The sequence below is a fragment of the Bos indicus x Bos taurus genome, chromosome 10 (genome assembly GCF_003369695.1).
Source record: "Bos indicus x Bos taurus breed Angus x Brahman F1 hybrid chromosome 10, Bos_hybrid_MaternalHap_v2.0, whole genome shotgun sequence".
Classification (NCBI taxonomy): domain Eukaryota; kingdom Metazoa; phylum Chordata; class Mammalia; order Artiodactyla; family Bovidae; genus Bos; species Bos indicus x Bos taurus.
The window spans coordinates 15,496,232-15,512,319 of NC_040085.1; the positions used below are offsets into that span (position 1 = coordinate 15,496,232).

General features: G+C 45.1%; 1 protein-coding gene across 6 annotated transcripts; it reads left to right on the forward strand.

The window, feature by feature from the left end:
* The first annotated feature begins 1,691 nt into the window (after positions 1–1,691).
* Positions 1,692–11,032, forward strand: HAUS4 (HAUS augmin like complex subunit 4). Of its 6 annotated transcripts, none has more exons than XM_027553307.1 (10): positions 1,692–2,083; positions 3,596–3,680; positions 6,189–6,331; positions 6,423–6,554; positions 6,895–7,029; positions 8,440–8,536; positions 9,457–9,602; positions 9,868–9,998; positions 10,351–10,419; positions 10,561–11,032. In XM_027553307.1, the coding sequence occupies exons 2-10, from the start codon at positions 3,626–3,628 to the stop codon at positions 10,742–10,744; spliced, it is 1,092 nt and encodes a 363-aa protein (XP_027409108.1). In that variant the 5' UTR covers positions 1,692–2,083; positions 3,596–3,625; the 3' UTR covers positions 10,745–11,032. The 6 variants fall into 6 exon arrangements, with proteins under 6 accessions (XP_027409108.1, XP_027409109.1, XP_027409110.1 ...); XM_027553308.1 differs by having other exon boundaries at positions 1,717–2,036; XM_027553309.1 differs by having other exon boundaries at positions 1,717–1,900.
* The last annotated feature ends 5,056 nt before the right edge of the window (positions 11,033–16,088 follow it).

Genomic DNA, 16,088 nt, shown 5'->3' on the forward strand with positions numbered 1-16,088 from the left:
AATAATTCACCTAATAACCAGTCCATCCTAAAGGAGACCAGTCCTGGGTGTTCATTGGAAGGACTGATGCTAAAGCTGAAACTCCAATACTTCGGCCACCTCATGCAAAGAGTTGACTCATTGTTAGAGATGATGGGAGGGATTGGGGACAGGAGGAGAAGGGGATGACAGAGGATGAGATGGCTGGATGGCATCACCGACTTGATGCATATGAGTTTGGGTGAACTCCGGGAGTTGGTGATGGACAGGGAGGCCTGGCGTGCTTCGATTCATGGGGTCGCAAAGAATCAGACACGACTGAGCGACTGAACTGAACTGAACTGAACTGAACCTAATGACTAGATTCCAGCTGACTTTGAAAAAAGGGTGGGGGGGGTGGTTAAAACAGAGAGATGTGGGGGGAACCTTAGCCAGCCTGAGGTCAAACCCAGAGAGGATGTCAGGGGAATCATCCTCCTCTTCCCATCATTTCTCTCCCTACCACCTCCTGCTGGGATTCCCCCATTGACTGAAACCAGTCAGAGAATACTGATACTGAGTAGTTCTTACCTTCTACATAGGGTGTTGAAGAGTTGAAAGTGGATCTAGGGGGCAAATGGAAGACATCCAGCTCTCTGGGCTAAGGGTGGGCAGGTGACCCAAAAATGAGACAATGAGACATATGGAAAAGTCATGGATGCTTCTGGAAAAGATTTTCTTCTCAGACTGTTACAGGAAGAAGGCTCTTCTTCCTTCCTGCTCAGGATACTGTTGAGAGAATGTGATGTACTTCTTGGACTTCTGAAGCCACCTTTTGACTATGAGGGGATTGCAAAGAGAACTGCAAACAATCTTGAGATCAGGGAGCTACTAAAAAGTCTTAAAAAGTGAAAGTGTTAGTCACTCAGTTGTGATGGACTCTTTGTGACCCCATGGACTGACTGTAGCCTGCCAGGCTCCTCTGTTAAGGGGGTTTCCTAGGCAAGTAGAAGCCATTCCCTTCTCCAGGGATCAAACCCAGGTCTTCTGCATTGCAGGTGGATTCTCTACCAACTGAGCCACCAGGGAAGCCTAAGACGTCTTAGGACTCGCCCCCCACCCCCCCAGCTCCAGATTTCTGGTTAAGCAAACAATAAATGTCCGTGTAGTTTAAAAAAAGAAGACAGAGGTTTTGATGAAGGATGAGAAGAGAGCAGAGGAGGAACCTGGGGTAGCAAAACTGGAGAAGCCCACTCAAGAGACAGGGCTGGCAGCGCCTGAGCAAGGAGACTTGCAGATGGGCGGCATGTCTGGGACAGTTCAGGGGTCCCCGAGGCTTACACTGCAATCAGCGACCTTGAATAAGCCAGTTAGCCTCTTTGCGCCTCAGTTTTCCCCTCTGTAAAATGGGTATGATAGTGACTTCCTCGTAGGTCACAAGAACTAAACGGGGCAGGGCAAGGCAAGTAAAACATTTAGCGTAGTCTGACTCATTGTGGGCCCTCAGTAAAAGCTGGCAATTATTACCATCTTCTCAACATTTTCCCTCAACGTGGGGGAGGTGCCTTGGAGAAAGGGCAAAGAAGTCTGCCTACGATGACTCCCTTTCCCAGTCCGGACTCCAAACACCCAGTCCTCTGGCCGTTGGAGGACGAAGGGCGCGCGCCCAGCTGGAGGCGGAGCCTGCCGTTCCCGCCTTGAGCGTGGCGCCGCCCCTCCCTCCCACGCGGCCTCTTGGGCGTTTGGGCCTTTTCCCCTCCCCCGACCTCCCGCGCTGGCTGCCCAGGCCTAGCTTCCCCCAGCCCCAGCGCCCGGCCGGATCGAGAGGTTTCGGAGACCGGGCGCGGGCGGCGGTCCAGTGTTGCGGCCACCGGCTGCCCACCTGCCCGCCTCAGCCCCCTTGGCCCCGCCTCGGGAGCTTCAGCTGCCCCTTGCTGTGCAGGTTTGCTCCGGAGGGTCAGCGGGTGGCGCTGCGGGGAGAAGGAGCTCTGGGAGAGTCAAGCCGGCCAGTCCTCGGTCTCCGGCCGCCGAGACCGCCCTCGCCCTTGGGAATCCTTGGCTACCCAGACGGAAGGAAAGTAGGCGCCGGAGAGCCCGCTTCGCATTTTGATTCATCTCGGGCCCTGTAAGGGTCACATCTTGTGAAAATACCTGTAAAATCAATTTAACGTTCAGTGCAGCGTGTAAAGACAGCTCTAAGAATTTAAAAGACGCCTGAGTCAGAACATTTAAATGCTTGGGTCCTTGTAGGAGCGTTTTAACACGTCTGAGTGCAAAGGGTGGAGAATCGAGCCTGATTGCCCCCACCGTTCACGCCCTGTAAGACTTTTAAAAGGGTAAAGAAAATCACCCTAAATACCCCAAGAGAGCAGTTCCCCTAGGGAGGGAAGAACAGCTGACTTTTTTGAAATTTGGGTTGGTCCTCATTTCCGTGAGCGAAGTTTGCGCCTGAAGAATTTATTTGCAGGCTTAGATCCTTGATAAACAGAATCGCTAAAACACTGAGCTTAACTAAGTAGTGCCTTTTGTTGACAAGTCGATTGTGTTATTAATTCTTAATGTCTCATCCAAGGCAGGAGTCGTTATCTCAGTTTTGCAGGTGGGAAAAAGTTTGGCACAAAAAAGCTTTTCCCTTAAATTCACACAGAGGCAACTAGGCTGAGGTGCAAATTAAGTCTAAGTATTCCGACTCAGCTGCGTCCCCCTCTAGACCATGTTACAAAACAAATGAGTAGTTACTTTGATGTTACTCATAAAACCAGGAAGTAAACCAAATGTTCTGTGAACATGAAGTGTTAAATCCTAATAACCTATGTCTGTTATGTTTTGGGAGGCTCAGCTGCTCTTTTAAGAGTTTGATACATTACAGAGAGGGGGGTTGGAGCAAAAAAGAAAAACGGGGGGGGGGGGGGTGGCGGGAATAATGTCAAGGGAAAAGTTTTGGCTCTAGAGTCTAAACTGTGCCCATCCTTACCTCCTCTTTGTGTAGCTGGCATTCTTTTCAGTGTACTCGGGGTTCTGACTAAACACTCAGGGCTGAGGGCTCACGTGTCCAGGCCTCAGCCACATGAACACACCTTTGCGTTCCTCTCCTGGCACTGACCTCCCTGTCAGTCTTCCTGTCTTGCTCTTTCCTCCGGGTGCTCTTTCCTAATGCTGTTATGTGAAAACCAGTTGTTTTCGTTCAAGTGTGGAATGATGTGTCACTCCTGAAGGATGTTTCTAGAGCTAATGATCAAAAGCTACCAACAGATCTCAGATGAAAGGACAAGTTAAAGAAGCACAAGTAACTCTTGTGGAATTTGATAGCTGAGTTATTTGGAGGAAAAAACAGACGGATTTCTCCCCCCTCCCCTTCCCCAGCTCACTCATAGCTAGAAAGCAGCGGCTCAGTTTTAACCTTAGACATAATAGTAGGGGGGTGGGGGGGGGGCATCCTTCTGTTTAGTGAATTGGAAAGTTTTCTTTCCCAAGGAGGCTTCTTTTCAGACAGGACCCAGGATGTGTGATATAGTACTTCCCTGTAAGAGGTGTTCCTCCTCCCCAGCTTGTAGACAACAGAAATTTGAACCCAAGGTAGTTGTCTCTCTGGGGCAGCCAAGCCAGTTTATATATCTTTTTGCTTTCTTTTACTCAGTTGAACAGATAAGAATCACCAGAAAAGCAGATGGCATCCGGCGATTTCTGCTCGCCTGGAGAAGGGATGGAAATGCTACAACAAGGTAAGGGCAGTCATTTGCAAGAGGTTTGAAGAATTATCCAGAGAGGTCTTTTTTTAAGTAACTAATTAATTTCGGCTGTGCTGGATCCTCATTGCTGCACGTGGTCTTTCTCTAGTTGGGGTGCAAGGACTTCTCATTGCGGTGGCCTCTCTTGCTGCAGAACACAGGCTCTAGGGCACGCAGGCTTCAGTAGCTGTGGCCCATGGCTTAGTTGCCCTGTGGCATGTGGAATCTTCCCAGACCGGGGATTGAACCCATGGCCACTGCATTGGCAGGCAGATTGGTAACCATTGGACCACCAGGGAAGTCCCAAAATGGTGTTATCTAGGGTATTGTCTTCTATAATAAAAAGGGGAAATTCCTTGGTGGTTCAGTGGTTAGGACTTGGCACTTTCACTGCTGTGGCCTGTGTTCAACCCCTGGTTGGGGAAATAAGATGTCTTGAGGTGTGGCCAAAAAAATAAAAAGGATTTATAATGTTCACCAGTACGGTTTCTCTCACAGAAGCATAAGTTCCTAGGGAAACTAGAATCCTTGAAGATTCTTAAACACTCTTATTGAAAGACAGATTATACAAACGCCTGTTCAGTACCTGCTAGTGCAATAGACTGAAATTTCAAGATGTTCCCATGCTGTGTTGGCAAGCATATCCTGATGACATGGGTGGCCAGTGAACTTTTGAAAGCTGTATCTTGAATTTTCTCATATCTTACCCTCTAAAGTCTCAGAATCCTTCCATATTTGAATTCTTTGCCTATTGCAGATGTTTTCTGTATCTTGAGTCCTTTGAAAACGTAAATCTTCTATATTTTAACCATTTCCATATTGATTTTTTAATGCCTTGGGAGAAAAAAAAGAGACTTTTAATTTTCTAAAAGGACTTTGGTATGATGGTCCAGAGAATTAAAATGTGTTTGGTATGTGAAAGTAAAATAGAAGACCCCAGCAGAAAGCATGTGGGAAAACAGATGGAAAAAAAAGCCCCTTGAGCATATGGAATCTGGCTATGATAAACTTAGACAACATATTAAAAAGTAGAGACATCACTTTGCTGACAAAGGTCCATCTAGTCAAAGCTATTAGTCAAGCTACTGGTTTGTCCAGTAGTCATGTATAGATGTGAGAGTTGGACCATAAAGAGGGCTGAGAGCCAAATAATTGATGCTTTCAAATTGTGGTACTAGAGAAGACTCTTGAGAATCCCTTGGACTGCACGGAGATCAAACCAGTCAATCCTAAAGGAAATCAACCCTGAATATTCACGGGAAGGACTGTTGCTGAAGCTCCAATACTTTGGCCATCTGATGTGAAGAGCCGACTCAAAGACCCTGATGCTGGGAAAGATTGAAGGCAAAGGGAGAAGGGGGTGGCAGAGAATGAGATGGTTAGATAGCATCACTGATTCAATAGACATGAATTTGAGAAAACTCTGGGAGATAGTGGAGGACAGAGGAGCCTGGCGTGTTGCAGTCCACGGGGTCATAAAGAGTCAGACATGACTTAGCAGCTGAACAACAACCTGGCTTCTTGCACTTTTTCTCATGCGTGTACTGTTCTGCATCCACATGGAATACTCAGTCTATTTACAATAAGGAGAATTTAGTTAGTTAATTTTTTAATTTATTCTTAAGAATATACCCTCTCTCAGTCTTGCTTATGCAACCAGAGATCACATCCCAAGTTGGAACTGTACATGTGTTGTTTTTTTTCCGTCCCCCAAAACTCTAGTTATTATGTGTGAATGAGGCATTTTAGGTAGTGTGATGAGTCCTACCAAAGAGTCCCTTATTCTTGATTCTCTTTGTCTAATATTTTCCAACTGTATTTCCATTTTCTAGGCTCTTAGCTTTTTTTAAGGCTTGTTCTCTAATTCTTGGTTAACGTCCTTGTATATAATATAAATGCTTGTTACTTTGAGAACTGCCTTTAGTTTATTTGTGGATTTTAAAATTTTTTACTTGTGCCACAAGGCTTGAGGGATCTTAGTTCCTTGACCAGGGATTGAACCCCAGGCCCTTGGCAGTGAAAGGATGAAGTTCTAACCATTGGACTGCCAGTGAATTCCCTATTTTTAAAAAAAATTTTTCATTTGATTTAGAAAACTTCCCTATCAAAAACCTAAGGGTTTTTTGGAAGTGAGTATTAAGCTGAGAGTTATGCTCAATTATGGGGACTTCCCAGGTGGCTCAGTGGTAAAGAATCTGCCTGCCAATGCAGAAGCCTAGGGAGATGCTGCTTTGAACTCTGGGTTTGGAGAACCCCCTGGAGTAGGCAATGGCAGCCCACTCCAGTATTCTTGCTTGGGAAATTCCATGGACAGAGGAGCCTGGCGGGTTATAGTCCATGAGGTCGCAAAGAATCCTCATGACTGAGCATGAGTATGTCCACTGAACATGGACATGACTGAGCTACTGACCCTTACCTTCCCATTTCTTATGCTCGATTATATAAATTGAATCCATACTACCGTCTTTGCTTTTTGGTCCCGATGGGGGACGTCTCATTAAGTGTGCAGCAAACAGCTTCCTCCTTGTAACCTGAGTGAAGAGGACCTGTTACAGAACCCACACTTCAGCCAACTACTGCTGAGTCTCTCACAACACGTGGACGAGAGTGGTTTAAGCCTCACGCTGGCAAAGGAGCAGGCTCAGGTAAGGGCACTGGGAGAAGGGCTGACTGGGAGGAAGAAAAAAATCATCTGAGAGAGAGGGGCTCCCACCTGGGATTTTTTCGGTTTTCCAGGCGTGGAAGGACGTTCGACTGCATAAGACAACATGGTTAAGGTCTGAGATTTTACAGAGAGTCATTCAAGAGCTACTTGTGGACTACTATGTGAAGACACAAGATGCAGATTTAACTTCTGAGGACAGAAAGGTGAGGCAGGAAGCAGGAAGTGAGCGCTGGGAGCAGCTGTAGGAATGACGGGGACAGCTGTGGCTTCCTTTGATTCTATGATATGGGGGAAATAGGAGTTTTGAGTAACGGGTATCAAGAAAGACAGGGACTGTAGTTATGGGGAAAGAGGTGAGTGTGTTGTCAGGGTTTTGAAAAGGAGGATTGACAGGAGAAAGCACTGGCAGCTAGAAAGTTGCCAAAGGGGATGACATGTTTGAGGACTTTGAAGATATGTGAAGAACTGCTCGTGAGGGTGGAGGAGGTGGAATGGGGAAAGTTTTATAGTAAATTCTTTTTTGCTTTTTATTCTCTCTCCCAGTTTCACGAGACCCTTGAACAGCGGCTACTCGTGACTGAGCTGACACGGCTCTTATGTCCCAGCCAGGAGAGGGAGGTGCCCCCACTGCTAGGGCTGGAGAAGGCGGACCTTCTGGAGCTCATGCCACCCTCAGAGGTCAGAGGCTGGGGGGACAGATGTTGGGACCAAAGAAGGGAAATGGCTTAAATTCTCCCATGTATTGAAACATTTCGTGGTTAAACTTTCTGTGAGAATGACACTTGTTCATGGTGGTAGAACTTAAGTAAATAAGAAAGAAAAACATTACAAGGAAGAAAGTAAGAGCTGAAATACTAAGTCTAGAAATAAATGCAGTATTAGTATATATAACTTGAAATATTGGGTTGGCCGAAAAGTTCATTTGGGTTTCTCCATGAGATGTTGCGGAAAAACCTGAACAAACTTTTTGGCTAACCGAATAAATGGTATTATACCTCCTGTGCATATATAGAATATAATCTGTTTTCACTCAATATATTTTGGACTTATTTTCAAGTATATGGTTATTTTCAAATATATATTACTTTTCAAGTTACTCTAAACAAGATGATATCCTCTAAGGCACTCTTATTTTTTCTTTTTAATTGAAGTATAGTTGATTTATAATGTGTTAGTTTCAGGTGTGCAGAAAAGTGATTCAGTTAAGCCTTATATATCAATTCTTTCTCAGATTCTTTTCCTTTAAGGGTTATTATAAAATATTGGAGTTCCTTGGGCCATATGTAGGTCCTTGTTGGTAATGTATTTTATATATAGTAGTATGTATATGATAGTCCCAAGATCCTAACTTATTCCTCTCCCCTTCCTAAAGCACTCTCTGCACAGTATCCAGGCATATAGTTAGTGCTCGTGTCCTTATTGTATATCACCAGTTTTAATCACAGATGGATTTCATTGTATATATGTAGCACAATTTGCTCACCCTAATTGATGGATATTAATTTAAGGTTGTCTCCACATTTTTGCTAGTAGAAACACTATGATAGGAATGTACTAGTTCATATGTGTCTTTGTATGATTATTTCTCAAGTGTTAGTCCTTAAAGTGGGATCTCCAGGTCACAGGCCACACACATAGAACACACTGGTACATATTGGCAAACTGCAGAGAGGCGCTTCCAGTGCCCTAGGTCCCCACATTTTCATCAGCATGGGATCTTGACAGCCACTGTAGTCTTTGCTAACATTAATCTCCCTGGTGACTTGAAATTAAATCTCCCTGATGACTCTCGATGCATTTTCTTTTTTTTTTTTTTAAATTTTATTTATTTATTTGACTGTGCCCATTCTTAGTTGAGGCATGCAAGATCTTTAGTTGCAGCATGTGGGATCTAGTTCCCTGACCAGGGATTGAACCCAGACCCCCTGCACTGGGAGCACGGAGTCTTAGCCACTGGACCACCAGGGAAGTCCCTCGATGCATTTTCTTTGGTTATCACTGAGATTGTTATCATCACGTATTCATTGACTGGATCTTCCAAGTTCCGGCTGTCTGTCTGCATCTCCCCCTTCTCTTCTGTGGCTGCAGGATTTTGTATATATGAGAGCCCGGCTCCCACTGGAAGTGGAGGAGCAACTCAAGAAGAAATGCTTCACTGTGCTCTGCTACCACAATCCCAGTTCAGGTGCGTGCTGGCTGTGTCCTGTTCACGGCTGGCCTTCAGGGTTCCTGGGCTGCTCTTTTGAGAATAATGTGTTGAGTTTTAGATTTGGGACAGAAGCTGGGAAGCATTGGAAATGCTTACTTTTTTGTTCCCTTGCTGGTAGAATAAGAGTGAGGAATTTTGTGTGGATTCCCTTCGTTTGGCCAGTGCTGAGTGGCAGTGTCCTCTTGCCACACGGAAGGATGAGTTCTTCTTAAGAGAATCAGAATGAAATAGGGAGGAAGGTTCAGGCTAATAGGTGTCCACCTTGTCTTTGTTGTTAAGTTGCTAAGTCGTGTCTGACTCTTTGCAACCCCAAGGACTGTTGCCTACCTGTCCACTTCTCCTCTGTCCACTTCTGTCCACTTCTCAGGCAAGGATACTGGAGTGGGTTGCCATTTCCTTCTCCAGGGGACCTTCCCCACCCAGGGATGGAACCCACATCTCCTGAATTGGCAGACAGATTCTTTACCACTGAGCCACCAGGGAAGCCTCTTGTTTTGTCTTTATTTCTGTGATTTAAGAATCAAGGGTTAAAAAAAAAAAAAAAGAATCAAGGGCCACATCTGGAATTCAGAGTGAGAGTGAAAGTGAAGTCACTCAGTTGTTTGCGGCTCTTTGTGACCGCCAGGCTCCTCTGTCCATTGAGTTCTTCAGGCAAGAATACCCTTCTCCAGGGGATCTTCCTGACCCAAGGATTGAACCCCAGTCTCCTGCATTTCAGGCAGATGGAGAGAACTTAATTATGAGAACTGGGCTGTTTTTATCAGGCCATCAGAAGAAAACCTGTAAGGAAAACAGAATCTGTAGGGCTGGATGTAGGAGAGGGGTACTGAGACATGGCTTTCAAAAGGCAGGAGCAGTTAGGGTTTTCCCATCCAGCATTCTGTTTCTTTGCCCAGATTTGGACAGTGAAACCCTGAAAGCAGCAAAGGTGTGGAACCTCGCCGAGGTTCTGGCAGGTGAGAAGCAGCAGTGCCAGGCTGCCAAGAGCCAGCAGGAGGAGCAGATGGTACTGCTGGAGAAGAAGAGTGCCACCTACTCCCAGGTCTGGCAGGGCAGTGGGGCAGCCTCCCTTCTCTTCTACCCTGACCCCAGGGGCCCCTCTAGGGAAGCCAGGGATTTTTTTTGGTCATACCGAGTGGCATATGGATCTTCCTCAACCAGGCATCGAACCCGTGTCCTCTGCAGTAGGAGCACAGAGTCTTAATCACTGGACCGTCAGGGAATTCCTAAGCCAGGGATTTCTGATCTGCCTTCTTTTCTGCTGTCTTTTGTGGCTGCCCTCTTCCTCCTGCCTCCTGGGGGCTCAGGTGCTACTCCGCTGCCTGGCCTTGCTGCAGAGGCTTCTTCAGGAGCACCGGCTGAAGACTCAGTCTGAGCTGGACCGCATCAATGCCCAGTACCTGGAGATCAAGTGCAGCGCCATGATCCTTAAGCTGCGGTGAGCTGTGACCCCTGTGGATCTGAGAGACTCCGTCTCACACCCCACCCCTCCAACCCTCTCCCTCATCGCTTTCCTCCCTGCCGTGCCTGACACCCTGTGGGTATGCAGTAAATGTCACATAGCCCTGTTAGCCTTTGGATTAATCTAAAGCTGTCAGCATTCTTGGGTCTTTCATTTTAAAGCCTTCTGAAATAGGTGCTTTGCTGTGAGCTAAATTGCTCAGGAATTTGGAATGACTGCTTGTCACTGCTCAACCCATACGTTGACCATGGGCAGGTCCTGTGTCCCATTCCTAAGTCTGCTGCTGTCTAGGATCCTCAGCTTGACATTTCTTTCCTCCCCTGGTCAGGATGGAAGAGCTAAAGATTTTGTCTGACACTTACACCGCTGAGAAAGTGGAAGTTCATCGTCTCATTAGGTGAGAACTCCCAAAAGCCTGATACAGCTCTTCCACACACCCCATACCCTCCAGACTCATTCATTTTTGTGCCTTCCCAGTTTTGTGTATTTTCTGAGGAGCCAGATCCTTATATTGTATCTCTTGTGCCTGGGTTCTTAGGGACCGTTTGGAGGGGGCCATTCGCCTACAAGAGCAGGACATGGAGAAGTCCCGACAGGTCCTGAACACCTATGAGGTCCTCGGGGAGGAGTTTGACAAACTGGTGAAAGAGTACACCCAACTCAAGCAGGCGACTGAGAACAAACGCTGGACCCTCCAGGAGTTCAACAAGGCCTGCCGCTGAGGGTGGGTGGGGCCAGGAGGCTTGGCTTCTGCAGAGGAACCATCTGCTTGTCTTCCTACTGAAAGGACCACCTCCACCAGAGGCCACCTTCACTCAAGGGCGTGTGGGGACCCTTGTCCAAAACACTATAGTCCTTTAGGCACTCTTCTGGTTTTTCTTCCTTGTTTATAAGGACTGAGTCTCTTCTAGAAAATGTAACAGATTTGTATCATTTTATGTACAGTGATTTGTGTCAGCCCTGTATCCTATTTGATTATCTCCTAAATAAAGTGGTGATGTTGTACCTTAGGACTTTAGTCATTTTTGTTTGGACAAAGATAGAAAAAGAACATCAAAGTCTATATGGATAAGGAGGGAGACTTGAGTGCATGCAGAGATGGCTCCCTAATGCTTACTGGAAGGGTGAGGGGTAAAAGGGCCAGCCTGGCATGTGGGGTTTTAGAGGCTTCATTCTTAGACAGCAGAAGTGGACTAAAACTGGGCTTGCTCTTGAAGAATTCGTCTCCAGACTAGTAGTAGACGCTCAGATGGATAGGAAACTATTCTGTCACTATGGCTCTAAGTGGGGCAGGTATGATAAAGCTGCTGGGCACCCAGCTAGGTTACAGGAAGGGACACAAGGCATTTGTGTTCTCGCTTCCCTCTGATGTGGTTTGAGGGTGACTTCTTTCTCTGAGAGCAGAGGGTGGGCGAAGATTACCCTGAGGAACCAAGTTCCCTGGTCTGTTTAGCTTAGAAAAAGGCAGGGCCCTGACTGGTGGGGACCACAGGGGACTTCCCTGGTGGTCCAGTGGTTAAGACTCCATGCTCCCACTCTAAGGGGCGTGGGTTCAATCCCTGGTGGGGGAACCCACTTCAAAAACAATCTGAACAGGAAAAAAATGTCAGCTTTAAAAAAATGCTGAGGTTGGGGGTTGCTACAAGCAGAAGCCCAAGACCACCCTCATTTAGAAGGCCCTACTCAGCTTCTCAAATCACTTTCCAGGGAGACTGTCTCAAGATGCTCTTTTGCTAAGATCATATAATGATGGTTTTGGATTGATCATAGTAAAATTAAGGTCTTTGACTGAGCTTTAAATTTTTCTGTACATTGTGCTTACTTCCATTTATCTGTAAGTGCTGGCCCACACAAAATGAACAAGCAATTATGTTGTATGGTCAGGCCATTCAAGATAGCTGTTCTCTTGCTTTCTGTATCTCCCCTGCTTGACCAGTCCCTGCTTCACCGGCACCCGACTCATATGAACCTGCTTACCCCTTAGATCAGAAGGGCTCCGCCTGCTAGCTTATTAAAGAAAAACATCTGCCTTTCTAGGTTGTTAACCTGAGGGGCTGGGAGGGATGTGGCCCAGCTACTGGTTTCCCTGGTAACTGATGAGCCAGCCTGACTTAATTCCCCCTATAAATGGTAACCTCCTCCTCCCCCAAGTAGTGAGGACTGCTGTTATGTCCAGGCTGCCCTCTGCCATTGCAGGGGTGGGGGTGTTTCTCTGCCACCCTTGGCTGTGGATATGTAAAATTCCCTGTCCAAGAAGCCATTGATGTCTCTGTCACTGTCTCTGGGCTCTTTCTTTGGTTTCAAGGCTGGGCTACTATGAGGCTTGCAGGCCTGTGAGGTCAGCCCAGTATCGATTAATGTAAAAACTCTCAAACAGTCCACATTGCTTAGTTATATGTATAATTTTTAACCTGTTTCAGGGAAATGTTTTCAAACCTACAGAAAAGTTGAAAGAATATTATGGTAAGCACCAGGATACTCTTTCTTCTTCAATTTTTTAAACTTTTAAAATGTTTTTTTATTTTTTGGTTGCTCCACGTGGCATGTGGGATCTTAGTTCGAACCTGTGCCCCCTCCATTGGAAACACAGGGTCTTACCTGGACCACCAAGGAAGTTTCTGTCTTCAGTTTTTAAGTTATAGTTGATTTACAATGTTGTGTTAGTTTCAAGTGTACAGCAAAAAGTGATCCAGCCTTCCTGTTCTATACAGTTGGTCCTTGTTTTTTATCTATTTTACACATATCTGTTAATCCCAAACTCCTAATTTATCCCTGCCGCCCTTTCCCTTTGATAACCATATGACTGTTTTCTACATCTTTGAGTCTCTCTGTTTTGTAAATAAGTTCATTTGGATCACTGTTTTAGATTTCACAAATAAGTGATATCATGATATTTGTCTTTCTCATTCCAACTTACTTCACTTAGCATGATAATCTCTAGGTCCATCCACGTTGTGACAAATGTCATTTTTCATTCATTTTTTTATGGCTGAGAAATATTTATATGTATACATATATGTCACATCTGTATTCATCTGTCGATAGACATTTACTTTGGTTCTACATGTTAGCTACTGTAAACAGAGTTCCTATGAACATTGGGGTACATGTATCTTTTCTTTTTTTTAATTTATTTGACTGCACTGGATCTTAGTTTCAGCCCTCGAATTCTTAGTTGCGGCACATGGGGTCTAGTTCCCTGACCAGGGATTGAACCCAGGCCCCCTGCATTGGGAGTGTGGAGTCTTAGCCACTGGACCACCAGGGAAGTCCCACATGTATCTTTTTTAATTAGAGTTTTCATCTTTTCCAGATATATGCACAGGAATGGGATTGATGGATCATATGGTAACTCTATTAGCTTTTAAAGGAATCTCCATGCTTGTCTCCACAGTGGCTGGTATCAATCTACGTTCCTACCAATAGCACAAGAAGCTTCCCTTTTCTCCACACCCTCTCCAGCATTTATTGTTCGTAGATTTTTTGATAGTGGCCATTCTGACCGTGTGAGATGATACCTCATTGTAGTTGTGGTTTGTATTTCTCTAATAATTAGCAATATTGAGCATCTTTTCATGGCACCAGGATACTCTTAACCTATATTCAACAATGACTAACATTTTGCTTTTCTTTCTCTCTCTCCCTCTTTTGTCTCCTCCCTCCTCTCTTTTTATGGTGGTTTAGTTGCTAAGTTGTGTCAGACTTTTTGCAACCCCATGGATTGTAGCCCACCAGGCTCCTCTGTCCATGGGATTCTCCAGGCAAGAGTGCTGGAGTAGGTTGTGGGTTCCTTCTCCAGGGGATCTTCCCCACCCAGGGATTGAACCTGGGTCAACTGCATTTCAAGCAGGATTCTTTATCAACTGAGCCATCAGGGAAGCCCACTCTCTCTTTATAGAGTTATGTAGACTTTTTTTTTCCTGAACCATTTTATAATAAGTTGAAGACGTCCTGACATTTCATTCTGTAAACACTTAAGCAGCCAACTCCTAAAAATAAGGGGACTCCCTGTATAACTAATAAAATGGTGGTCCAGTGGTTGAGACGCTGCACTTGCACTACAGGGGGCTTGGGTTCAATCCCTAGTTTGGGAATTAAGATCTTGAGCACTGCAGCCAAAAACTAGGGAAAAAAATCAATAATTTCATAATAGTTATTATTCAGGTCATATTCAGATTTCTCTAGTTTTTTTTCTTGGTCTAGGTTCTAATAAAGATTCATACATAACATTTGGATATTCAGTTCAGTTCAGGTGCTCAGTCGTGTCCAACTCTTTGAGACCCCATGAACTGCAGCACGCCAGGCCTCACTGTCCATCACCAACTCCCTGAGCCTATCCAAACTCATGTCCATTGAGTCAGTGATGCCATCCAACCATCTCATCCTCTGTCGGCCCCTTCTCCTCCTGCCTTCAATCTTTCCCAGCATCAGGGTCTTTTCAAATGAGTCAGCTCTTCTCATCAGGTGGCCAAAGTATAGGAGTTTCAGCTTCAACATCAGTCCTTCCAATGAACACCCAGGACTGATCTCCTTTAGGATGGACCGGTTGGATCTCCTTGCAGTCCAAGGGACTCTCAAGGGTCTTCTCCAACACCACAGTTCAAAAGCATCAATTCTTCTGTGCTCAGCTTTCTTTATAGTCCAACTCTCACATCCATACATGACCACTGGAAAAACCATAGCCTTGACTAGACGGACCTTTGTTGGCAAAGTAATGTTTCTGCTTTTTAATATGCTGTCTAGCTTGGTTATAACTTTCCTTCCAAGAAGTAAGCGTCTTTTAATTTCATGGTTGCAATCACCATCTACAGTGATTTTGGAGCCCCAAAAAATAAAGTCTGACACAGTTTCCACTGTTTCCCCATCTATTTCCCATGAAGTGATGGGACCAGATGCCATGATCTTCGTTTTCTGAATGTTGAGCTTTAAGCCAACTTTTTCACTCTCTTCTTTCACTTTCATCAAGAGGCTTTTTAGTTCTTTACTTTATGCTATAAGGGTGGTGTCACCTGCATATCTGAGGTTATTGATATTTCTCCCGGCAATCTTGATTCCAGCTTACGCTTCTTCCAGCCCAGCGTTTCTCATGACGCACTTTGCATGTAAGTTAAATACGCAGGGTGACAATATACAGTCTTGATGTACTCCTTTTCCTATTTGGAACCAGTTTGTTGTTCCATGTCCAGTTCTAACTGTTTGACCCGCATATAGGTTTCTCAGGACGCAGGTCAGGTGGTCTGGTATTCACATCTCTTTCAGAATTTTCCACAGTTTATTGTGATCCACACAGTCAAAGGCTTTGGCATAGTCAATAAAGCAGAAATAGATGTTTTTCTGGAACTCTCTTGCTTTTTTGATGATCCAGCAGATGTTGGCAATTTGATCTCTGGTTCCTCTGCCTTTTCTAAAACCAGCTTGAACATCTGAAGTTCATGGTTCAAGTATTGCTGAAGCCTGGCTTGGAGAATTTTGAGCATTACTTTACTAGCGTGTGAGATGAGTGCAATTGTGTGGTAGTTTGAGCATTCTTTGGCATTGCCTTTCTTTGGGACTGGAATGAAAACTGACCTTTTCCAGTCCTGTGGCCACTGCTGAGTTTTCCAAATTTGCTGGCATATTGAGTGCAGCACTTTCACAGCATCATCTTTCAGGATTTGAAATAGCTCAACTGGAATTCCATCACCTCCACTAGCTTTGTTCGTAGTGATGCTTTCTAAGGCCCACTTGACTTCACATTCCAGGATGTCTGGCTCTAGGTGAGTGATCACACCATCGTGATTATCTTGGTCATGAAGATCTTTTTTGTACAGTTCTTCTGTGTATTCTTGCCACCTCTTCTTAATATCTTCTGCTTCTGTCAGGTCCATACCATTTCTGTCCTTTATTGAGCTCATTTTTGCATGAAATGTTCCCTTGGTATCTCTAATTTTCTTGACGAGATCTCTAGTCTTTCCCATTCTGTTGTTTTCCTCTATTTCTTTGCTTTGATCACTGAGGAAGGCTTTTCTTATCTCTCCTTGCTATTCTTTGAAAGTCTGCACTCAAATGGGTATATCTTTCCTTTTC